The sequence below is a fragment of the Larus michahellis genome, chromosome 1 (assembly GCF_964199755.1).
Source record: "Larus michahellis chromosome 1, bLarMic1.1, whole genome shotgun sequence".
Taxonomy (NCBI): Eukaryota; Metazoa; Chordata; class Aves; order Charadriiformes; family Laridae; genus Larus; species Larus michahellis.
In genome coordinates, this window is record NC_133896.1 from 94,845,770 (window position 1) to 94,870,858 (window position 25,089).

Genomic DNA, 25,089 nt, shown 5'->3' on the forward strand with positions numbered 1-25,089 from the left:
GAAGAAAAACTAGTTCGGTTCATTCTCGGGTTTCCTTTGGAGAGTAGTAGAGACCCATGCGGTCAATACCTTACAAGCTATTCTGATGATTTCTCATGTGGAAAATCAGGGGAAAGGACGTAAATGAGAGCACTAAGCTAATTTTTCTGTGTCTTTTAAAACAATGAGGCAGAGACCCAGGTGGTCTCCAGTGTAATTTACCTAAGAACAGAAAGAATTCCTTGGAAAATGTGGTCTCAAGGGCCAGGAAACAAGGAGGGGAGGACTAAGAGGAACTCGGGCTTCCCTCTGTCTTTGTTTTGGTGATTCTGTCCTTGTGCTCTTGAAGACCAGAGGGGAAAAAACAAACAAACAGCAAAACCCCCAAGAAAACTGTGGAGCTGTGGTTATTAGTGTGACTGTATGGCTTTTTTCTTTCCTTCTTGAGAACCTCTCCCTCTCCTGTCTCTTTTTTTCCCCTTTCTTTTTTTCTTTTTTCCCCTCCTTTCCTTGGAAGTAATATGATCCTTCACTGTTGGTGGTAAGGTCACTGAAAGCTCTTCTGTTGCTTCCGTAGAGCAACACTATGTGGTGCATGTGGATAGAAAGAGCAGGTCAGGCACTCTGTGAAGTGCCTGCCAGGAAGAACAGCAACTGGTCATTCCCAGTGAACCTCAAGAAGCTCAGGCAGTACATCGAGTAGTTCATCTTCTTGTTCCTAGGTCTGTCTCCCACATACATCCCCATAAATTGGCAAAGTTTTCCAGAAGACACATGGGTTAAACTAGTGGGAATGTAGAGTTACTGTATTCCTTCTGCCTATGATATCTGTCTGGGCTCTCATATATTTTGAAAGTGTGCATAAAATAACCGTCCATGGTTTTGTGTTTCTTCTCTTTGATCCCACATGTTTCATGTGCATTGTCTTTAATCACTGCCTTTGCTTCACTTAGCCTCAGTCCTTGTTCTTCTCACAGGTGGCAATTTTCTTCTGTGTTTTCTATATCAAAGCTCTCTTTTATTAAAATTTAATTCATTCTCTGTTATGAGATGATAATAACAGACAGAAGTATTAGCATGGTAACTTTATAGTGTGATGGCAGTGAAAGGCTGTATGAAGAGGGCAGGAAACAGAACGAAGGATCAGATCCTCACAGACCTAACACCAAAAAACTGAACCTTTCCTTTGAAAAGCAGGAAGATTTGCCTCCTACAGCAGCATGTGAGAGGGCAATACTGGGCAAAGACCCACAAGGTGGTACTGGCAGGCATCACATATGGAGGAATGATTTCTGATGCCCATTAAATATTGTGGGGTTCACACTGTGTTGTGCAGAACAACGCAGCTCTGCTCTTGATAATGCCCTCTTTCAGAAGAAAACAGTTTCATTCTGGAGAGATTCATGTGGTTTTGCTTTGGTGGGGGGAGCTGATTTTACTCAATAGCCATCAAAATTCCTTGCCTTGCAGCTGTTGTTAATTTTGGTAGGAATAGAAGTAGTAAAGCCTGTGTATTGCCAGGCACTGTACATAACATGGGGTAATGGTTGCACTTTCTGTTCTTAAAAATAAATTAAAAAAAAAAAAGACTGGGAGTGGAGAACAAAGCAGGAAAGTGATTTGCCTAAAATCATGCAGCTGGTTTGTGGCTGAGCTAGGACCAAAGTTCAGTGTCTTCATTTCTGACCAGTAGTTCATGATTGCTGTTTCTTTCATGTTTTGTCATAAGTTTTTTTTCATGAAGTCTGTGAAGGTACAGCAGTGGAGGGTGGTAGAAATTAACTCTCTCCTTCCTTTTTTCCTTTGTCCAGATTAAATCGTATTTTCTGACATTTGAAGAGCAAACAGCACCATGGCTCCATGAATTGCAAAACCGCAGGAAGTGTGGCAGCCCTCCATACCTCCAACTTTCCTTCCTTACTGTGACATTCTTCTCGGATTGGTTTCATCCCCACTGGATGTGCAGAGGAAGCTGTTTGTGGATCAGGAAGAGCCATGGCCTTGAACTCATATGTCTTCCACCTCTTCTATAAGTTCAAAGTGTTGGTGCTTGTCAGTTTGTGTTTGATGGTACTATGGACCACATTCAGTTACTTCGTGGACTCCAGAGAGCAATTTTCTAAAGCTAAGAGCATTGTGGAGGATTTCAGAAAGGTAATTAGCCTGCAGGACAGTCAAAAGGAAGAGAAGATCAAACCAAGTGCAAAAGTTCCCACGGTGAAGTCCTTTCAGAGTCACTGTCCAGCTGTGTCTCCATACCTACGTAAGTGATGGTGCTTTCCTCTCCTTTATAACAAGTCACATGTGCTTTGGTACTGCTGACTTGGGTTTCTTCCTAGACACTTTTCCTGTGAAACATACAATGCAACTGGTTGCATTGTGCACTTCTGAGTGAGGAAGTGACTTGTGGCACAGAGCGCCTGTGCTGGGTCTGGCTGGGATACTAGCCTGTCTGGTGCTGTGGTTTGCATTTGTGACTGAAACAGCTTTGGTAATGCACCAGTGACTTGGCTACTGCTGAACAGTATTTGTACCCTTTTGAGGCTTTGTCTCTCTCTTCCATGGGCCCCCAAAATCTGGTAGGCTGGGGGTGGGCAAGAGGTTGGGAGTGAACACAGCCAGGACAGCTGGCCTCAACTGACCGAAGGGATATTCTGTACCATACGACCATACCATTTATCATGCTCAGCAATAAAAGCTCAGGGAAAGAAAGAAGGTTGGGTGTTCATGGTTACAATGTTTGTCTTCACAACAACTGCTATACATGCTGAAGCCCTGCTTCCTAGGATGTGGCTGGACATCTGCCCGCCAATGGCAAGTAATGAATTAATTTCTCTTTTTGCCTTGCTCATGCACACAGCTTTTACTTTTGTTTAGCTATCTTTATCCGAATGACAAGTCTTTTCACCTTTCCTTAATTTTTTCCTTTTCATTATTAGATGTGCCTTTTTTGCTCTGACTTGACAATTGAAAGACTTCACAGCTGTGTTGGGGTTAGCACTACTTATGGTGAAGGTTCAAATAGATGACTGTTTCCTTAGTTTGGCCATTTTTTAGTTAACTTTTGTTTTCGTGTCTTGGTATTGCTAGCAGCACCAGGCTTCTGCTTTGCAGTACCATGTCATTGTCGTCTTCCTCTTCCTTTTTGTGAACCTGATAAGGGATTTGTTTGGGGAGCTGGATTATTTCCCCCTTCTCTGATGTAGTCCAAAAAACTGCTGTCTAGCTGCACACCCTCACCCCTGCCTTCAAGATGTATTTACTTAAGTAAATGCACTGCAGCTATAGCCGTCGCAGTTGCCTGCATTGTTCTCTTTCATGGCTGTGCCAAGTCCAAGTCCAGAGGGGCTGGAATGATAGCTCAGTGCAAGAGAAGTGATGAAAATTTCATTTGGCAACAGAAAGCCTTGGTACATTTTATCTTACAGATGTATAGCCTTAAGCCTACGACGCTTTTGTTCACGCTTTAAGTAGAGATGCCTTCTTGCAGCCACAGTTCTATGTCTCTTTCCACTTCCCTCTCCTCTGCTTTGCCCTGTCAACTGCTTCTGGCCAATCCTCCTGCAGTAGGGTGGAACTTCTCTGGATTTATTATTTTTTTTTTTTAATTTTTTTAATCATCACTACTCTATAAGCAGTTTAAGCAACTCACTGCTCAATACCCTCTCCTTCCACTGCCTTTGTAGTGCCCTTGTAGCACTACTCTTCTTTTGGAAAGACAGTGAAACCAATGGGGACTAGAACCTGGGTTTTTTGCACTGGCTACAGAGTGCCTCATTAGGTGACTCGACTAACCACAACCAGAAACATCTCAGGGAAGCTTCTTGTGCTTCTCCTACAGGAGGTGCCAGCAAACTCATTTTCAAAGCATCTCTCACACTAGAAGAGGTGCAAAAGGAGAACCCTCAGGTAGTCAAGGGCCGGTATCACCCTACGGAGTGCTCAGCCTTGCAGCATGTGGCCATCCTCATCCCACACCGCAATCGAGAGAAGCATCTGCTGTACCTCCTGGAGCACCTCCACCCCTTCCTACAGAGGCAGCAGCTGGACTACGGCATCTACGTTATTCACCAGGTGAGGCAACTGTGCAGAGATGTGTTTGGGTGGGGATGACGACAGTGCTCAGCAGTCTGAGGAGAGGCGTGCTGCTGCCTCAGCTATCTAACATCAGTCCTCCAAGCCTGCTTCAAACACTTGTACTTGTTGAGGGATGCAATGGTGCGTGCAGCCATTGCTGGTAGCACTACAGGATCTCAGCTGCTGTTGGCAAAGCTGGGAAGTATTAAAAAAGTGTCTTTAACTGGTGTCCATTTCTCAGTCTAAGTAACTTGCTACTTCTGAGTTAGCATTCAAGGTAAACATCTTTTGCATTACTAATGCAACTCACTTGTCTTGTAGTATACACATGCGTAACTAGGATGACATGTTTTCTGTCTTTAAATTTGGAGTTGTTTGGATTGACGGCCTCAGTTTGTATCTAGCTCTCCTCTCCCATCTGCTTGCTGGCTATCATACTTAGTAAGCTTTTGCATATCCTGTGGTTGTACTTACTTTTGCTGTCTCAAACTAAACATGCGAGACACTGCTTGTAGGTGCTTTACTTGCCCAGCAAGGGCTGTGGGAAGAAGTAGTTATGGCAGAGCATTTGGTTCATGAAAGATTTATTAGTTACTTTATTTGCATTTGTTCTAGCTCTGCTGAGTCAGTGGCTAAAATTTGAGCATACAGGCTTGTGCCATTTTGTCTTTCATCAAAGGTTCTTATGTTCTGGCCACATAAGCTAAACACAGTATAGATTTCTCTTTTGTAATATGTTGTCTTTTTCTTGATCTTTTATTGTGTTTGCTTTCTTCTGCTATCATTTACTTGCGTGTTCTGCTTTGACTGTAAATGGATTTTTCAGACAGCAGGAGAAAAAGGTGATAAACTAATATAGTTTCTTTTCCCTTCTGTTTAAAGAGGCTAGTGTCAATTAATGAGGATGAGGCAATGTTTTCTAGGTGAAAGCTTACACTTTTGCTCAATGGCATAGCAGAACAGCAACAAAAGTCATGGCGGGATATCTACTTTCAGTTGGAATAGACTGCTTTTTAATTTAGAGTCATCTTGTGGCCCATAGAGTGGAAAACCAGGGTATTTTTCTGCATTAGTTGGTATGTCCTGTAGTCATACATAAAATGGCTCACTCCAGCTAGCGAGTAATGGTTAGCAATAAATCATTGGAAGAATGGGCATACGTTCTTTTATTTATTGAAATATGTGGGGTGGAGAATGGCTGTTGTCATGTTAGCAAAAGGTAATACAGAAGTATGAAAGTTCTGTGTGATATGAGCAGCAATATCAAGTCTGGACTTGTTCTATCAGAGTTTTTACTTGGAAGACTAGAAACTCCTGCTTAGCCTTTCTATGTAGATAGGCATACCCAAAGATTGGAAAGTGGGTCTAACAAAACTCTCTGTTATGGCAAATCCATTTTCACTCTCCATTTGTGATGTCATTAGTTTTTTTAAGTATCTTTTGAGGAAAGAAATAGTTAAAAACAGGACTTAACTATTAAAATACACAGTTTACTTTGAAGGAAGATGAAGAAATGGGCCTTTTATATTTTTTTCTCTGAGCTGTTGAAGGGCACACTCCAGATCTCTTCTTTATAGGCTACTTGTAACATCTTGAAAATCATGTTTCTCTACACCAATGTGTGCATATATGAGTGCAGTGCTGAAAAAAACGTCAGTTTGTAATTCCTAAGGGGTGAATAATTTCTTCCTACCATAAGTTTGTCTTGCAGTCTGTGTTCTTCCATAGAAACAAAGGAGGGCAGTTCTCCCCTCAATAAAAGATGAGAGTAAACTTTGCTATTTGTTCAGCATTTAGTCTAACATTGAAAACTGCCCTTCCTGGAATGCAATTTTAGCTGTCCTTGGGCTACCTTTGTGCAGGAAGTGGGCCAGTGGTGCCTGACTGTACTGATGGAGGAGACAGAACTGCAGCAGGTGGTAGATGCTGCTGCTGAACTGGGTGTGATAGCCAATACAAGTGAAGTTCTCTATACGTTCTTTACCAGTCATCTGAATTGTTCTGTTCACTCGATAACCTATGTTTTCATCATCAGGAGAAGATTATCTGATGGATATTTTCATATATTTAAAAAAAAAAAAAAAAAACCAACAAAAAACCAACCTCCAAAAAACCACTCAGAAACCTGACATCATAGATTTTTGGATGAATTTTATCTTAATTTTTCTTAGAAAATTCATTCCCTGACTGAGAATGGAAGCAATTATTTATCCCTCTCTTACTTTCTCAGAGCAGGCACTGGGCTGTATTTCCCTAACTGCAGGTATGGAGCCATAAATCTCATCAGTCTTCTTGTTGCATATGGCCGTTGCCATTTCATCAAATTGCTGCTTCAGAACAGTGTGTTACTTTTTGGAACAATAAAACATGCTTTGTGTACAACTTTTCCCTACAGGTAACCTTCTCTCAGGCTGGGGAGGCCAGCTTCCTTCTCAGCTTCCATGGAGCCTCTTTCAGTCCAGGCAGCTTCTAGCAAATGACCCCTTTCTCTTGAAAATTGCTTTTTTTATTCTTTCAAGTACATCAGGTTCCTAGCTCTGGAAAATGACTGTCCTGTCAGTTTCTGGGAGCACAGGGCTTGTCACTTTGACTCGCAGGTGGAAACTTGAGACAACTCACCACCTTGTCCTCAGGAGCAGAAAGCCTTCTACAGACTGGCAGTCCAGTTGAAAATAAATAGCAAGATAAGCACACCTGTTGCTCCAGAGTGAACAGTGTCATGATAAGTTTAGAAAACTGCCAACTATGTATATATATGTATACTTCACAGGTGAAAAATTATATTCTTGAAAAGCAGAGATGCACTAACTTACAGCAAATGCAAATAACGAAGACTAGTAAAAGTCAAGTGAAGCTCTGTGCTACAGGGAGTCCTTGTGCAGCAACATAATTAGGTTATAGATAGGAGTTAAAAATGGAGAGACCTGCTTTTTATTTCCCACTCTGCCACCTACTGTGTGACCTAAGGTAATATAGTGAACTCTTTAAGCATTGCTGTGCTCTAAACTGTGTGGACAAGCATAAAACATATGTGGCAGGTGCTATGACATCTATAAACCAATTAGTATGGGAGTAATGGGTTTTTTTGGGGGTGGGTGTGTGGTTTTTTTTTTGTTTGTGTGTTTTGCTTGCTTGTTTGTTTTTAAAACTTCCATAAACCTTAATGACACAGTTGTATGGAGTGCCAGTTTCTAAACTGTTTACTGATACCTCTCTTGTTATGTAGCCTGATGGGAACTCTAGGACAGGAGCAGCAATAGCACTAAAATTGCATCATGCAGTGTCCGTACTTGTGGTGCCCAGATAACTGTTGGCTTTTCTGTCCCTGGCTGTATTTGTTCATGACAAGGAGAGACTGAAAAAACACTTTGCATCACTGGCCACTCTGATGCTGTATCTGATGTTATGGGGTAGCTCTTTGTGTAGTTACTGCTGTAAAGGCTGTGACGCACGAATGTGGTTGCAAACTGCGCGATTAGAACTAATGCCCGAGAGCAGTTCTGGTTCAAAAGGTTTGACACCTTCTTCAGAGACTTTTTTTCCTTTTCTTCCACAGGCTGGCAGCACCAAATTTAATCGAGCTAAACTGCTGAATGTAGGATACCTAGAGGCCCTAAAAGAAGCAAACTGGGACTGTTTCATTTTCCATGATGTGGATCTGGTGCCAGAAAATGACTTTAACAGTTACACGTGTGACAAACAACCAAAGCACCTTGTAGTTGGCAGGAACAGTACTGGATACAGGTAGGAAACCAGGAATACGGAAAGAATACCAACTGGGAAATGCCACGTTACTGATAATGTTCCTCTTCTGATGGAGCTGTACACTGGTATCTACCCTTCCTTTTGACACCAGATTTCTGGTGATAACACTCCACCTCTCTGGAGCGCCTTCTGACAAGATATAACTGTATGGACGTCTCTGAAGTCATCTCAGTGGTCACCTGTACGAATAATCATTGTCATCATTCTGGTTTCTGGGGTGAGGTAAAGGGTGTTTTGAGAGGAAAGCAATGCGACAGAGGTTGTGCAAAGACCTTCTGTCAAAGCTAGAGATACATTTGCAGTCTCCTGGTCCTGTGATTTGACAAGTGTGATCTTACTATTGTGCTAATAAAACTTCCGACTTAGCTTTTGCTGTTGAAGAGGTAACTTCTGATATTGAGAGCTCAAGTGTGAGAATTTGCCAAAGGATAGGGTTGTCCTTTAGTTATTTGGCTGTACAGCATCTAGTACAGAATTGTTCTGATTTTTAACTGGGTCCCCTAAGTGATAGTGGGATATAAATAATCCAAAGTGAAAAGTCAGGTTCAGGCCACCTCAGAGAAAAAAGGCTGCTCAGCTTGGTGAATTTAATGGCTAGAATGGTTTCATTGAATGTGGTTTCTTTCAGGAGTCACTTCTTATATCATGTCACTCTAAATATTAATTAGAAGTGGGCTTTTCAAAAGCTGATCTTTATATTGAAGTAAAGCTCTGCTTCACTTCTGGGTTTCCTTTGTTAAATATATGAGAAAGAGGTGGGATGTGCAAATCCTTATACAGAATAATATTCACTTTCCAGTTATTCAGTGAAAACAGGAACAAGCACAAATGAACTAGGCTCGTGACAAGTTTTTGGAGCACTGCGCCTTGCATAGAGAATGCTGAGAGCTACAGGTTGGTCATGCACCAAAGCAACAGAAACACTGCTTTGGTTAATTGACAGACAAGTAGAATCCAGGCTAATAACATGGCATGGCACAAAGCTTGAGGTGCTTTACTTAACCTCCTGTGCCTTAGTTACTGAAAGTGTTTAGCTTTCCTAAGCATGCAGATTGATTATTATTATTTTTTGTTTTTACTAAGGGTTCTTCTTACTATTAATTTCCTCAGCCTTCTGCTGTTTGTGAAAGGAGCTGTTAGTTATGGGTCAGCTTTAAGCTTTGGCTTTAAAGAGTCTTACACTGACAAAATGTTTTTCTTGTGAATCCCCTGCCCTAGGGTGTTGTGAATACCCTGCACCAGTATTCACTAGGATACTGGTAGTGTGAATTAGATTCATACTTCTTTTTCTGTGTCACTGCCTCTGTTTACACATCTGTGAAGTGGGGATAATAATGCTGTACTTCCGAGGGAATTCCTGGGTATGTTTGAAGGGATTCAGATCCTGAGCTCAAGAATGATACCTAAGCTGAGCTGAGACCACAGGTTGAAATGCTGGTTGTGCACCCTCAGTGTTTTGCTTAGGCTGAGATGAGCATGCTGAGTGACACATGTTGCTTAGATGGGATTGAGAAAACTGAAGTCATACATGGTCTGCATTAACACAAAATGTCCTGGGCAGGAACGTAGGTTTTCTGGGTTTTTTTTGTGTTTGTTTTTCTTCCAGGGGGATATCCTCTATGGTGGTGCAGTGCATGCTAACCTTAGCAGTCGTGCTCCTCTGGAGAGCAAGTACCTTATATTTAGTTACATAAACTACAACATAGGTTTAGATTCTTTAGGAAAAGGTTTTGGTATTTAAACTTTGAAGGTAAGGGTGGGAAAAACTTTCCTAGCATAGCTTAGCTATTTCATTGAGACCAGCACAACATCTTTTCCTAATTTCTATTGTATGGTTTCTCCAGTCCAATTTTAAAAAACCACAGGGAGCTGATAGTGTCTTGTCCTCAGGGAAGAGGTGATTGAACACTGTTAATGCAGAGGTGCCATTTTTACAGGTGATGTCACCTAGGAGCAAGATATGCCTAAGACCTGTCAGTTCTGCCCTGCCTAAGGAGGGTTGAGTGGGCAGCGCTGTCCTGGTTACAGCTCTGGCTCCTTCGGTGTCTGCCTCTCCAGTGGTGTAGGGGAATTATGGGGTGCATATATGTACGTGTGGGTGGGCAGTCAGTTCCCAAAACCTACTAGGCTGCTGGAACGGGGGGCCTGTGGGACTGTTGGTGACTGACAGTGCAGCCTGAAAGCATGGCTGGGGAGGGCTCTTCCCTGCTGTTGCTGTTTACAGGACTTCCTTGCTGTCCATTCCGCTTGCATTTCTCCAGAGCACCCATAGCAGAAGTCTCAAGGTGATGATGCATAATTACAGCCTCACAGGGCCTCTGCTACCTTGTGGCTGGTCTCCTGTAGGAGAGGAGATAAAGGGGGGAGAGCAAGGAAGACTAAAAATTCCAGAGGTAGAAAAAAACCACAGGTAGAGCACATGAGAGACTGCATCTGCCTAGAACAATTCTTTTTTTTATATTTATATAGATAACATCATCTTTTTGGGAAGTCTGTCACAGTCCCAGCAAATGACAGTTGAAGCTTTTTTTCAGACAACTGGAAGAAGCCTCATGCATACAGGCCCTGGTTCTTGTGGAAGACTAATCATCCTGGTATCTGCTGGAAGGGCAACACAACAGGACACAAGTAATCCAGGAGATTTCTGAAGTGAACTGATGGTAACTGTGATGACACAGGTGATCAGAGCTGATGAAGGGAGGTGTTCTCCTGAACTTTATACTTGGAAACAAGGAAGAACTGGTCAGGGATGCAAAGGTCAGAAACAAGGAGGTAATGAGGCAAATAGCAGGATCACAACCCTGGACTTCCTGTTCAGGAATCTGCTTGGAAGAATCACTTGGGAGATGGCCCTAGAGATAAGAGGGGTTCAGGAGAGCTGATTGATCTTCAGGGATTGCCTCCTTCATGCTCAAGAATTGTTCATTCCTATATGCAAGAAGTCAAGCAAAGGAGGACGGAGGCCTGCATGGATGAACAAGGAGTTCCTGAGAAAACTCGGAACAGAAAAAGGAAGCATGAAAGGAGCGGAGCAGAATCAGGTGACTTGTGAGGAGACACAAGATGCTGTCTAAGTATGCAGGCACAAGGTTAGGAAAACTAAAACCCCTCTGGAGTTGAATCTTGTGAGCAACGCGAAGGGCTTCTACAGGTACATCAGCTGCTGGGAAGAGTAGGAGAAATGTGTACCCACTGTGTGGCAGGGAACTTGGTGACAAAAGACAAGAAAAAGGCCAGGATACTCAATGCCTTCTCTGCCTTGGTCCTTACGAGCAAGATTTGCCTTCAGGATTCCCAGGCTTCTGATACCAGTGGAAAAGTCTGTGTATACAAAGACTTACCCTTGATGGAGGAGGATAAAGTTAAGGAATACTCAAACAAACTGGGCATGCACTGTAAAACCATGTGACCTGATGGGATGTATCCATGAGTGCTAAGAGAACTGGTTGCTGTCATTGCAAGGCCAATTCTGTTATCTTTGAAAGGTCGTGATGATTGGAGGGTTGTTCCTGGGGACTGGAAGGAAAGAAACATCATTTCTATCTTCAGGACAGGCAAGGAGGAGGATTTGAGGAACTACAGACTAGTCAACCTCATCTTTTAGTTCCTGGGAAGGTGATGAAGCAAATCTTTTCACAAGTCATGCCTGACCAACCTAATAGCCTTCTCTGATTTGACTAGCTTGGTGGATGACGTAGGAGTTAGTGGATAATGTTTATCTTGACTTAAGGCGGCTTTCAACACTGTCTCCTGTAACATTCCCATTGACAAAGTGATGAAGTATGGACTAGTAAGTGGACAGTGAGATGGACTGAAAACTGGAAGAACTGCTGGACCCAAAGGGATCGTTGAAGTCCCAAACACTTTTGCTTGTCTGGCATGTACATTGCCATAATGGATACTGTCTGGCCCTGGCAATTTGTTCATCTTTTTAGATTCACATACGTCTAGAAATCAAAATGCAATCTGCAGCCATGTGCCCATCACCTCTGAAGATGGCAGTGGCGATGCAGTAGGGGCTGTGTTGTAAGGCTTACCTTAAAGGCCAAGAAAGAGGACAGTATCATAAAATGCAGTTAGCAAAATGGTAAAGATGATAAATAAGCATGGTATGTAAATACCTTTTTAAAGTAGATGCAGTTTCCAGGAGAAGGAAGGTAGAAGTTAAAAATTAATCTCCTTCAGAGCTGAGCTCCATTACATTAGGTTACTAAGTAACTTGCATTGTACCTTAGCTTGGAATTCGTCCTGCAGTATCGCATACACGTGCCCCCTTGCTGTGATCTGATTTAATTTCAAGTTTTTCAGATTCACCTCTAAGATACTCGATGGCTTCCTGTCATTATTGTGAAGCTTCCACTATATTAGTGCGTAGCTTTGTTCCTTTTCTACTCATCAGAGTCCTTGAGGTGAAAGGACCACCTTGAGGTCCTTTCTGGCTGGCAAGGGGAGTTGTGTAAAGAGAGAGAAGCTATCGAAGAAAGGCTGTGTTCTCTCAGTTGGACAGTTCTGGCCTAAAGCAAATCACCAACTTTTTGTGAAAAGAGGAACGGAATGAGACCTGCCTTGTGGATTTGTGCACCCTTAACTGTGAAGGACAGAGTTTCAGCATGACATTTTCACTGTTGGTAGAACTTGACTTTTAATTCTTCATTCTCTCTTGTGTACTTCTAGGTTACGGTACCAAGGATATTTTGGAGGTGTAACTGCTTTAACAAGAGATCAGTTTTCCAAGGTGAATGGATTCTCTAACAGCTACTGGGGTTGGGGCGGAGAAGATGACGACCTTCGAATCAGGTAATAAATAACTAAAAGGCTAGAGGGAAATGGGTGTGAGAGGGGAAGGCATTGATTTAAAAAAAAAAAAAAAAATCGGTGTGACTTCACACTTAGCCTCCAAAGGTGGAACACTACCAGGACCTTCAATTTAAAACAGTATCGCAGTGGGGATTTGAGTGTGAGATGCAGTTCTGTGAATGGTTTCCTCTTTAGAAAGGTTAGGCGTGCCTGAGACCTGGTCCTCCTCCTGACAGGACTGTTGTTTGGGGGTGGGGTTTCTTGTGGGTTTTGGGGGATCTTTTTTGGTTGGTTTGTTTTTTTGTCTCGGCCGCACAGTATTTGTATTCTTGCTTGGAAACTGGTTATAACTGAAATAATAAGACTAAAGACTGGGGTGTGATTTGCCAGAGAGACACAAATTCATTGAGCTCCAAAACTTTGCAAGAATGTGGGAGTGTTTTGGGTTTGGTGGGATTGTGTTTTTTGCATTCATTGACTACCATGATTTATTCCAAGCAGGGCTTAGTTTGTATGTGGGTGGTGTTAATGATAGTTAAGATAGTGAATAACTTGAATTTTAGAAAGACTGCATGTATGTGCATATGCCCTTTGCTCTTGTTAAAACTACTTTTTGCAGATGTGCCTGTCTAAGTAGTAAAAACTTGTTAGTTTGAGAGATTTAGTGGGACAAAGAAGTCAATGAAATTTTTATGTTGATCTTTCGCCCTTTGCCTAGGAGGAAACCTCTAATCCTGCATTGCTGTTAGTGAAGGAAGGAAAACAAAAAAGCAACAAAAAACCCCACAACCCCTCAAGCTCTGCTGGCAAAGCCTGTCAATTTGTAACTTGGGTGTACTCTGTCATTCTTCAGTGTTTATCCTTTTGCTTAAACATGCAAACAAACATTTGGGGGACATAAAATTAATACCCCTGGTAATATTAAATAATTACATTGGTGAAATCAAGTGTGTTAAATTTAGGAGCTCCTAAATGAAAGTTTTTCCCTGTTGTCAGTTCAGCTGTATCTCAAGAAATCTAAAAGGTCTACCAATGACATGGATTTCTGTCCCTTAATCACAACTTTTTTTTTTTCCCCCCTTTCTGTTGCTAGTTGGACACACCAGCTTCTTCTCTCTCACCTATTGGGAGCTGGCTTTTATAGTGGTAGGGGGATGGCTTGATACCATCTTATTCCCCAGCTTCCTGAGAAGTGTCACAGTTAATGAGCAAACAAAGGTGACTGTGGCGTTCTTTCAAATGTTCCTGTGGGTACCAGATCAGCAGAATTTGCCGAGGGTCTCCACAATGTTTGCAAGGAGCTAGAATTAGAAGTGATGCTTGCTTGTGCATGGCACCTCATAACTTTGCAGCTGTTGTGGTCTTGGTGTGGAAACCAAATCGTATGACCCAGAGTGCACACTGCAACTGGACTTGGCTCATGTTTTTCCTCTTGGGTAGATCTTGGACTGGGCTGGTTACAGAGTTTGCAGTGGGTAGGTAATAGGAAGCTTGCTGTCTCGGTGGGTGGTTGTACAGAGATCCTTGTAGCCTTCCTCTGTGGAGACAGCAGATGGCAGCATCCCCTTCAGTATCTTCAAGAATTGGGGACCGACCGGAGTTCTCTAGGTCCTACTGTTTTGCCTCTATGCTAAATGCGATGGTCTCTTTTGGGCCCCTTCCTAAAGCGTCGGTCACAAAGAGATTGTCAGATCATCTGCTTCATAATTTACTGCTACAAACAGTAATTGGAAAGCTCTAGTGGCTCAGTTTCTTTAATCCTTGGTTTCCTATTGCTCTTTCAGCTGCTAATGTGACTAGCAAAGACCTGGGCTATTCCTTAATTACGTTGTAATTAAGTTAACCCTTTCTGCTGACAGACCAAAATTATTGTGTTCCACAGATATGCATAAGGCCCAAAGCTCCAACCAAGCGCCTGATATCAAACACTGAAATCCATGTGTGGGGCTCAGTGTTTCTGGCACTGTTCTCAGAAAGAAATTTTTCTTCATGTCAACGAAGAAAAAAATTTGCAGCTGTCTGCCAGCTATTAAAAAAGAAAACAAGCTTTTTTTTTTTAAGTGGAGAACTATCAAGTGCAGGAGTTGAGATGAACTTGTTGCAAAATGTGTGGACTCTTGCTATAGCCTTCCTAGGTTTAATAGACAACAGTACAAACTAGACCAGACAATGCTAATTTAAATGTACTCTGTTGTGTATGTGTGCTCTACATGATCTCTACTGTAGTAACTACCTGTTTCTGTTCAAAAGAAAGAGGTATCTGTCACCCTACTAGACCTGTTTCCCAGAAACACAACTCTTGAGTCGCATTTCTCTGGGAAATGGGTTGTGGAAGAGATGAAGATAGATGATGAGTTTCCTACAATTTTCTGTGCTTGCTTCAATTGCAACTACAAGAAATGAAATCTCCAAATGTTGCTTTTTTTCCTTAAGAGCTTGTTTATAGGTGACGTCTTGCTCATGGCACTATTGTTTCTTCCAGGGTTCAGATGCAGAACATGAAAGTGGTGAGGCCATCTGCTAATGTTGCCAGGTACACAATGATCTTCCACAAACGAGACCATGGTAATGAGGTGAATCAAGAGAGGTGAGTCAAGAATAGTGTTCCACCTTGCATTGTTTTGGTATGTTGCTAGGAGCCAAGCACCTGGGGGCCATGTTCTTTGCTCTAGGCCAAACAGGCATTTTGTGGTACCCAGAGGCTCTGGGGGACACGCCTGTGACACCACTGTTCACAGCTGGCAGCTGTTCTGTATATAACATCTGCCTAGAATCAACTGGGTGATGTTCCTTTGAAACTTCCAAAGTTATACTTACATGAATATAATTTGAGCATATGATTTCAGAGATTAAATGAAAGGACTTTTTTCCCTATGTCTGATTGTCCATGCTGAGGACAGTAAAAGCAGGACTTTACATTCCCATAGATACAGAATGACTGTAGCTCTGCCTTTAAGTTTACTAGTGGGAAAGAGCTCAAAACTCCTTTCCTATGCACGTCAATGAAGGTTTTATCCTCTTTGTCCTCAGGATGAAGCTTCTACGTCAGGTATCTAAAACATGGAAACAAGATGGGCTGAACTCTTGTTCATATAAACTGCTCTCAGTGGAACATAACCCTTTATACATCAACATCACAGTAGATTTCAGCATGCAGCCAAAGATCTCATAAGGGTGAGCACCAGACAGGTTATGGCAAATGGCAACAGATTGTGTTTGTGGTTGCTGTTGACGACTCCCAGCATTCTGCTTGAAAGAGTACTTCAGTAGCACAGAAGAAAGTTCTTCTTCACAGCATCTAACTGATTGGTTGAGAATTTCCTTTTGTGAGGACTGGAGATAGGAACTTACCCAAGGGACAGGTCCTCGCGTTTTTCTATGCACTTCCTGCTGGGACATTTGCAAAAGTGTCCTTGTTTGGGCTGGTTCAGTGGAAGGACTTAAACTAAGTCTCCTGAAAAATGTTTTGTTCTTGCAACTATTCCTAAACTTCTGATTTGTTGTAGGGGGGAAGGCAGCTTCGCACTGCCGATACTGCCATGACTTCAAAAGGAACAGGCCAGTCTCTTCTCATTAAAAGCATAAGGATTCTCCACCAATTTGCTGAGAAAAGCTAGTTTTTTTCCACCCTGAGGAAAAACTGCTTATGTGTGAGGGAGGGGCAATAATCATAATAGGTGAGGAGATATTAAAAATCTCTCAATAAATACACTCCACTGAATTCAAAAGGCTTCTCTTGTCCTTCATGAGTTCAACTCACCCTGCAGTGGGGCTTCTGAAGTGTCCTGTGGCAGAATGAAAGTCTCAGATCTGTAGCAAGCTGCACATGTTGTATGTTATTCTGGAGCGATGTGGAAGGAAATGCAGTGGCCAACTATGTCAGAGGGAAAGAGATTGCTGCCCACAGTTCTTAATTCTTGTTGGCCACACTGTTAGCAGAGTGCATATTTGTATACGTACCCAGGCCATTATTATTTGTGATTCTTGTTTTAGAAGATTGGTGAAAGTCTGTGGTTAACAGACAGTTTTAGTATACTGCAGGATTTCTGCTAAAATCTTGATTAGAGTACTTTGCTTTCCTTACTGCATTATACCTAACTGTCCTTAGACCTGCTTGTTGGATATGCATCCCATTCCAGGTAGATGTGAAGCCAGGGACATGAGTATATTGTTGAGTTTTTTTAGAAAACATACTAAGAATTACAAGACAAAATGCAACTTCTGCTTACTGTAATATTGAAGAATGGTTCTCTAGCTGGTTGACGCATCATTCCAACTGCAGAGAAGGCTGAAGCTTTAAATACATTTTTCAGGTGTTAGTGGGATAGATGCAGCTTTTCAGTGAACAGGGAATTTTAGTATCTACAAGTAACAAGCAAAAATAGCCTGTGTCATCCTTGCAAAATAATTGGACCTGGTAGGCAGGCCTACTGACTGACTTTATAGAGAAAGAAAGATTACAGAAAGGGGAAGGTCTTGGGCAGATGGCATCAGTCTCACAGTCAGGTGTGTACAAATGCATTCTTGCCAGGGTCGTGGCTCCACTGTTGACATGTTTGACTTAGTTTTTCCTCTAGTATTTCATTTCTCAGAAGTATTTTATGTTGAAGACAGATCAACCTTGAAAGATAATTAATGTCTGAGCAACAGCTGAAATACTAGATTAATTTCCCTACACTGAGCAGGAGGTTAGACTAGGTGACAGACTTGGGTCCCATTCAGCCTGAATTACTTACAGCTACAACACAAACATTCAAACACTGATGGATCAGGCCAGAAAAAAACAAGGACTTAAGTTCTGGTTTCAAGGCAACTTTTGCCTTTATTACACTCATTAAATATTCTAGAAAATTTTAACCCAAACACATAACTAAATTTATTTTACTCAAATTTGCAAAAAATATTTACAGAACTGTAACTGGCTTCAACACTTTTTCAAAATACAGCACATCAGAGGCCTGTCTGACAGAATAGCTTGCATCTCAATTAACACTTAAAAGTAAGAAGCAGGACAGAGCTATCCAGCCATGGAACAAAGGTTCCAGAAAACTTGGGTCAACTTACTGTCGAGGAGACCTTGATCCCCAAGGTCTGAGAACTGGGTCTAGCTCAGTCACTAGTTTTACAGTGCTTTGGCAATTTTTTTCAGTAAGCCGCAGCCTGTTTTAGTAGCTATCATACCCCATTCCTGAAGCCTTTCCTTCAAAATCTTATGCAAAGAAAAGTGAAATGTGTGAAAGACAAAAAGGTTTAGTCTCAGGTGGTGCAAACTCCATGCCACAACAGGAGGTAGAGGCTGAATGCCCATATGCATGCTGCCATGCTGAGCCCAAATTCTGCTTCTGTTTGTATTCTCTTAAGAAAATGGGGGAACGTACCCAATGTCCACAGTGATGTTGGTATAAAGAGGATGCTTTGTCCTGGAAAGGAGCTTGAACTCTAATGAATTCATTCCATCATCCTTCCATGTTTTTCTGGTGTCATGTCGGGAAGCAGACCTGAAGAAGGAAGAACACCTGCAGTTAGATAGAACAAAGGTGATGTTTGCAGCTGAAGCTGCAGAAGAAACAGACTTCCAGAGGGGACAAGGGCTTAGCAGGTGGAAGCTGCTAGCAGAAAAGCCCTGAGAAAATTCTTTTCACGTAATACAGACTAAAGGTATTTTGTAAGACTAAACAGATTAGAATAAGTTCACACTGAGTATTCTAAACAAGGAGGACAATTTGGACTGGAACCTCATCAGCCAGGGAGACCAGAGAGGTGGCAACTACAGTCTGCAAAGAACCAGGAAACTCGCAGCAGCTTAGAGAGACCTTGGAGTGCAACACAAAGCTTGCAGCAATGGTGTACATAGGCTGCTGTAGGTAGGTTTTAAGACAGCGTTGTTATGGAAACCTGAGTTTTGACATGACGGGGAAGTCTGCACTGTGAGAAGCCTCCACCACACTTGACCCAACACCCTCCTCCAGCTCTTTTATATAAAACTGGGTCTTTGCTAAGGTCTCCCATAGCACCTTTCTCATGTCTTCAGACTAGTATGCTGCTTTCCACTATTTTAATGGCACACTGTAAATCCACACAGACTGAAGAGCAAGTTTTTATTACAGGGAAGTTGTAACAAAGCGCCTCTTTGAACTGAACTCTCCCTATTTACAACACAGGCAGTATTTTTTTTTTTAAGTTTTATTTCCTGAATAATTTTGATGCTTAAAGTCTGATAGGTGTTAGCTTCCTTGCTAGTACATGCCCTTAACAATAGGAAAGAAGGAGGAAACTAGGAGAAACCCTTCAAATGCAGCGACAGGAGCAAAATGATTCAGTTAAAACTGACTGGGAGGCTTCTTTAAATAGCCACATTAAAGCATAAAAACAAGCAGTGGCATTAGGTGTAGTTACTGCCTGTTCTGAGGAAGATGACGGTAACAGTCAACCTGCCACAAGCCAAAGAGTAGCCTGCGGCCCCCCCAGAACAATTACCTTCTCCAAGGCTCTTGTGTCTCTGTCTCTGCATTGTAGTCCATTACTTTGTAGCGTCCAAGGTGAGGTGATGTCCGGACTATTTTCATTCCTGCTAACTGAATCCTTTAAAACAACAAATAAAATCTTTGCTTAGACACAAAGATGATGTTTCTAGGCTTAGTTATAGGGAAGTTCAAAGTCAGAGATGACTTTTCAGTGTTAATGCAATCAAAGCAAAATGCAGAAGCTGAAAGAGTGAGTTTAACACCACAGTGCCATGTTATTTTCTCTATCAGGTTCTAACCAGGCTTGGGCTAGAAAAGCTCCCAGCTGCAGTGCACTTTGACAGGGTACAAAGAGGATTATAGCAAGCAGGGAATGAACAGCAGCATACAGAGCCTTCAAGAGCCATTCCCACTAATCTGACGATTGAGCATTATTTTCACTTCCTTGTAAGAGCAGAGCTTTTACTGCCTAGAGGTCCATCACCTAAATTTAAAAAAAAAAATACCAACACCCAAACTTGCAGTTTCTGAAAGGAAGCCAGTCCTGAGTTTCAGATACAGATTAAGCCTCTCTCTGTTCTTTGAGAAGTGCCATTCACTCAGATGGCCTGATTAGAGGACTGGCTTCATAAAAGATTAGTGATAAACACAGGCACCAGACAAACAAGTGTGAGCTGCTCAGCTGCAGGCCAGTTAGATAAGAAAAAAAGTGAACCAAAGGCTCAGAATTCCATAACAGAGCTCCTAAAAACAGCATTTTGGGTGACTTTCAAGCAATGCATTGCTGATGGTGGCATCTACATTAGTTTACCAATAAAAAATGCCTGTAACTGGGCTAGAAAACATCTGTTATTGCAGGGCAGCTCTTATGCAGAGAAAATTCCTGTGAATGTAAGAATGAATGTTAGCTCAATTGAGGTTATCTAACCGGCACGTTGGCAACATTTGATTGCCTTCTGTTGAGATCTGGTACAGCAGCAAGCTGCGCTTAAGCTGGAATGTTATAAAGCTGAAAGAGGCTACAGAATTGAAAATATTTGTTAGTCTAGAGCCATCAACTGATTACAATACTTCATTGACAGTACGACATACTATTATTTCAGACTGAGTTTTAGATGAGGTTTCTTGTTTTCTAAACATAAGCTTATTGCACATTCAATCAAAAAGACAAGCAAAAGCAAGAACACCAAACTAGCTTTGCTGTTACACTTTTTGCATGGCAAGATTAAACTAAAACCATAATCTGGAGCAGTTAATACATTCATTTACTGTTAAGAAGAACCCAACAGACTTCCCTGTAGTTGATAATGTTAACACATAAGCGGGTCCAATTAGAGTAGCATTTTCTTCTAACAAAAGGTGGATCCTGCTGTTTGCTAGGACTGTTTGCTAGTAGACTACTGCAGTCAGCCAACTATAAGTAGCCGTCAGCATGTTTTTCCCCACTAACTCTGTTTTAATAAGTAGTATCCCCTTTACACAGGACCGGTTTGGTTTTTTTGACATGACAATGTCTAATTTCAAATACTAATTTATTTTGTTACTACACAGTAAGAAGTGCTTGAGCACCTCCTAAAATCCAAGTCCCGGTAGGTGCACCAAGCTGGCCATTCAAAACCAGACAGCTGATTCATAACTTTCGCACTTTGACACTTCAGTATATGACTAAATCATTAACAGGCACTGTCCATGGCCTCCATGTTCCTGTGGGTCAGAACATTGCTAATCATTAGTATAAGTTTTCAGAGAAACAACATATCATTTGCTTCCCTTCAACAAAGGGCTATTTTGGGATCTATATAACCTACTTGTCTTAAGAGATTTCTGTAAGGAAGTGCACTCTTATGCATAACTGGCGTGACTCTCCACCACTGGTACTGAAAACCACATTAGATGCTTAAGCTCTACTAAGAACAGCTGAATAGACCCAGCATTGTAGTATTTGATTTAAAGATCTATTTTCCTGGCATTCTATTCCTTTAGTAAATGCTGGCACTCTAAACAATCATACACCCTTTCAGTTAGCTTTCTCTGAAAGGAAAAGGAGGAATTCTATGTTAGAAAACCTGACTTTCAATTCCCAGAAGAATACTGCTTTGTAAAAACTCCTGCAGTCCTTGCACAGAAGATTCCACTGAAACCATGTAACTTGTCACACTGTGCAAGACCAAAAAGCCACACAAGGCCTTGATTGTCAGTTTAGTTTTATAAACTCCATGAGCTTGCCTCAGTGCAGGATGATGAAGATGCACAGTGCAACTACAAAGCTGAATAAAAAAAGCCACAGCCATGATTTTGTACTTGAAGAATTCGCATTAGGCAGAGTACCTGGAACTAAACTCATTGTATTGACTTCTATAGCATGCTGCTGCCATGGCAACTAAAGTACAAGAAAAAACATCAGCTCTTGCTGTCACTGACTCACAGTAATACATAGGCTTCTCCATCACCCAGCATTGAAGATGTTAGAACGCCTTGTGTTCCTTAATTCCAAGTATTGGTGATTAGATAATACTCAGAGCAACCTATATGCCCAACATAACTTAAATTCCCAACCGTCTGAGAATTAAGAAGTACCTTCTTGGTTTTCTTATTTGTCAAGCTTGCAGATTCATTCCTTCCCTTGGGGCAGGTCATGTCAATGGAGTCACTTGTCAACTACTGATGGTTATAACCCCTTGGACACACTCCAGAGCGACTGAAGGCACAAGGATGTAAAGTAACATTCCACCCTCCAGAGTCTGAGGAGAGCTTTGTCCTCCCAGCACACAATGATTAGATTCATAGATTCTGAGTATTTTCTGATATTAACCATTCCCAATGCCAACAGCATTTTGCATTATAACGACAGTGCAAGCATATTAAGGAACAACATCTTGGTTCCTTTCGCAGGGTAATGCTACATGTTTCACTAGCCAGCCTGGTTCTATTTTAAGCCTGTCCTGTGCATTAATACCTTGTAGCGATGTCATCATTTTCACCACCACTGCCCCAGTATGTATTTGGAAACCCATTCATCTTCATGTAATGTTCTGGAGTCAGAGCAGATACACCTCCAAAAAAGGACTTATATGGCAGACTAAAAGATAAAGAAAAAAACCCAAAGAATCAATATTGAAGGATAATACCAGTCCTCCACAAATTAATAGTGTGATCCAAATCACGCATGTATTTATTAATCACGTACCTTACAGATACTGTCATGACAAAGCCAAAACCAAAAATAGCAAAACCAGGGTAATTCCTATTATGCACCATTTCTCCTCCCCTCACCTCAGCAGACCAAAGTAAAGCTGGTTTTAAAATTCACATTTTGGGTTAGTTCAAAATAACCTGCATCCTATCACACATCTTCCACATGATTCAGTAATTCCCACCCTATACTTTTATTCTGGAAGGAAAGGCATACAGAAATCTGCCAGACATTTGCCAAGCTGAGCTAACAGTGGAAGAGGGAACTGCAGGCAAAGAACTGTTCAAGATTGCATGCTTGGGTCAAGAAAACCCTTTTCTGGGGAAGTCACTACTGCAAACTAACAAACAGAAAACCTCTTAAAGGCTGTATCTTTCACTGTCCCCGTTCATACTTTCTATGCAAAAAGTGAACCAATTAGGATACATACATGTACATGGAGGCACTTACGTGTACTGAAACTTATCCATGGCACTAGCCATATGCTTGGGATAGTATTCATCGCAAACATAGAGATTATAATCATTCTCAGGTACCAGGTCCACATCGTGCAGGACAAGGCAGTCCCAGTCTTCATCCTTCAGGGCTTCCCGGACACCAACATTAAGCAGCTTTGCTCGATTAAAGGTACCATTCCCCACCTGGAAAAGAAAACCTACATTTCTTCACCAAAACAACAAAAAGGATATCTCAATTCAAATTTATGTTAGTAAAAAAGCCTTATTCAATCAAACGACACCAGAACGAATCAATACTGGCTGCAAATTTCATGCCCTAGACTCTGAAAATTTCATCTGCTCCCTTCACAATATTCTCAGCAGTTGTAAGCTTTGCCGTGTCAGGGGCTATATACCGTGAGCACCTGAAGAAGGCTGACTTTTAAGAGACCAGTAAGTCAATCCTCAGGTGTCCATCTGCACATCAACACTTTTGCCCCAACTACTGCTTAATAAGTATAGAAACGAGAAAACAGATCTTGGTCAAACAAAAACTTCATCTGCCTCCCAATCAACTATCAGTTTTAATTAACGAATCCAAAACTTGCTCACTCACCACTGATCTTTTGCAACACCAGTACAGGTCAGTTAAAAATGGCTGTTTGACCTGTAGAGGTTGCCCCACAGCAGGGTCAAGCCAGATGTTTTTATTTGATACAGACTAAAAAATACCCAACTTCACTTTAGCATTTAGTCTCAACAGTTTTGCTCAGCTACAGACAAACCACCTTCTTGAACAGCTGAAAAGACAAGTTACCACTTAATGACTACTTTATCCCCCTAGAAGAAAAAAAAAAAAGCATAACAGATGAATAGTAGAATTATGATCTTGACAAGTGGTATGATATTTCAATCATTAGCAGCCATGGACATGGGACAGCATATAACTGACCAGCTCTAGACCCATGCATGAAATGGTACTTCCACATCAGAAGATTCACATTTCTTGTTCAGAACCTAACTCTTAACTGTGAAGCTCAGCTACACCACCAGGCACATCTGGTTTAGATTTACCTGCTGTATCAAGTAGATACTGTAACTGAGCTGCTGACGCTGCAAGAAAGGATGAATATAGTAAAGAAGATGGTGAAGGTACTTCTCCTGGTTCCTGTATGCTACAAGGATGGCTGATTTGTAGCGGGCCAAGCAGTGAGGTGGCCTGTAGAGGCCACCAGACTGAACAAAAGGATTTTTTTTGATGATCATTCTTTCACTAGGGAGCAACTTGAAGGTGATGGTTAATGGACCAACTGTAAGGAGAGACAGAAAAAAGAAAAGATCAGTGATGTTTCTCAACCTTCGTTCAAGCCTATGAGGTTAGCTATGTATGTTTACTACTTGAGACACCAGCCCTACCACAGAACAGTTAACAACGCCACGCAGGTGTGCCCACAATGACTTCCACTACTGCCTGCTGGTCATCTCCCCACCAAGGGGTGCCAGGCTCAGCACCAGGCCGCCAGGCAACCTCTCAGAGGCATCCCGAGTCCCGGCACAGCCAGCAAACGTCATCGGGCTCCTGCACAGCTTGCTTTTTCCTGGTATTTGTCTCCCTACTACACAAGCAGACCTTCTGTCTTTTGTTGCTTAGATGGGATCCTTGAATAAATGTATTCACTGTAAGAACAGCATTGAAAATGAATCAAGATAAGCAGACATATCTGCTTTTGCTACCTGTATGGAAAAAGTCTCTAAGCCTCTTTCAGAGGAGATTCAAGGACAAAGATCTCCAAAAGGATATTCAGCAGGTTGGGGCAGAAATAGTTTAAAGCCTGGATGAATACAAATGCTTTAGGAAATGTTAGCTTTATCTTACAAAAAGTTTCGAGTTCAATTTGATATTATAATCACATGCCACAAGGGCTGTATTTGCTATATTATTTAATTAGTGATAAGCAGGCAGTACTTCAAAATTCTGGGATAAGCAGACAACAGAACTGAAAAGAAAGATGGGAGATGTTACATTTTTGTGAACAGGCACAGGGTAGCAAAAGAAACTACATATGATACTTCCTCTATTCAATACCTCGATTTTAAATGCAAAACATACTGGATATATTTACAGCTTTTACTTAACTAAAAAAATATTTTGCGTTTTTATCTGAATTCTTGCATTCTTCAGATGGAAAAAGCTTGACAAGTAAGTAAGAAAGAATCAATATAAAATGTCAATCACCATTTTGACACATCTCATATTGTAACAATATGAGCAAACAAATTCTACAATTATTTAAATGCCTGTCCTTCTGGGTAGCGAGAAAAGTTTCCAGAACTAGCAGAAGTCATGTTTATACAGAAATTAGTGTATCTTAGTGGT

At 41.6% G+C, this 25,089-nt stretch overlaps 2 protein-coding genes across 8 annotated transcripts in view; one reads left to right on the forward strand and one right to left on the reverse strand.

The window, feature by feature from the left end:
- Positions 1-17,482, forward strand: part of B4GALT4 (beta-1,4-galactosyltransferase 4) — a 31,099-nt gene extending 13,617 nt beyond the window's left edge. The window contains exons 2-7 of the mRNA XM_074594221.1: positions 1,791-2,242; positions 3,821-4,053; positions 7,613-7,800; positions 12,496-12,618; positions 15,101-15,205; positions 15,649-17,482. Coding sequence (XP_074450322.1) covers positions 1,975-2,242; positions 3,821-4,053; positions 7,613-7,800; positions 12,496-12,618; positions 15,101-15,205; positions 15,649-15,790 — 1,059 coding nt within the window. The 5' untranslated portion in view covers positions 1,791-1,974 and the 3' untranslated portion in view covers positions 15,791-17,482. The remainder of the gene's footprint in view (positions 1-1,790; positions 2,243-3,820; positions 4,054-7,612; positions 7,801-12,495; positions 12,619-15,100; positions 15,206-15,648) is intronic.
- LOC141746177 (beta-1,4-galactosyltransferase 3-like) overlaps positions 1-25,089 on the reverse strand; it is a 43,753-nt gene that overhangs the window by 13,284 nt on the left and 5,380 nt on the right. For 2 of the 7 annotated variants that reach the window (XM_074594157.1, XM_074594196.1), the window contains exons 2-7: positions 23,787-24,022; positions 22,726-22,916; positions 22,039-22,161; positions 19,096-19,200; positions 17,997-18,116; positions 17,109-17,238 (exon numbers count right to left, since the gene is read on the reverse strand). In XM_074594157.1, coding sequence (XP_074450258.1) covers positions 17,121-17,238; positions 17,997-18,116; positions 19,096-19,200; positions 22,039-22,161; positions 22,726-22,916; positions 23,787-24,022 — 893 coding nt within the window. In that variant the 3' untranslated portion in view covers positions 17,109-17,120. Of the gene's footprint in view, positions 1-16,833; positions 17,239-17,416; positions 18,117-19,095; positions 19,201-22,038; positions 22,162-22,725; positions 22,917-23,786; positions 24,023-25,089 lie in introns of those variants that run through there. The other 5 variants (XM_074594176.1, XM_074594167.1, XM_074594149.1 and 2 more) reach the window with 4 other exon arrangements.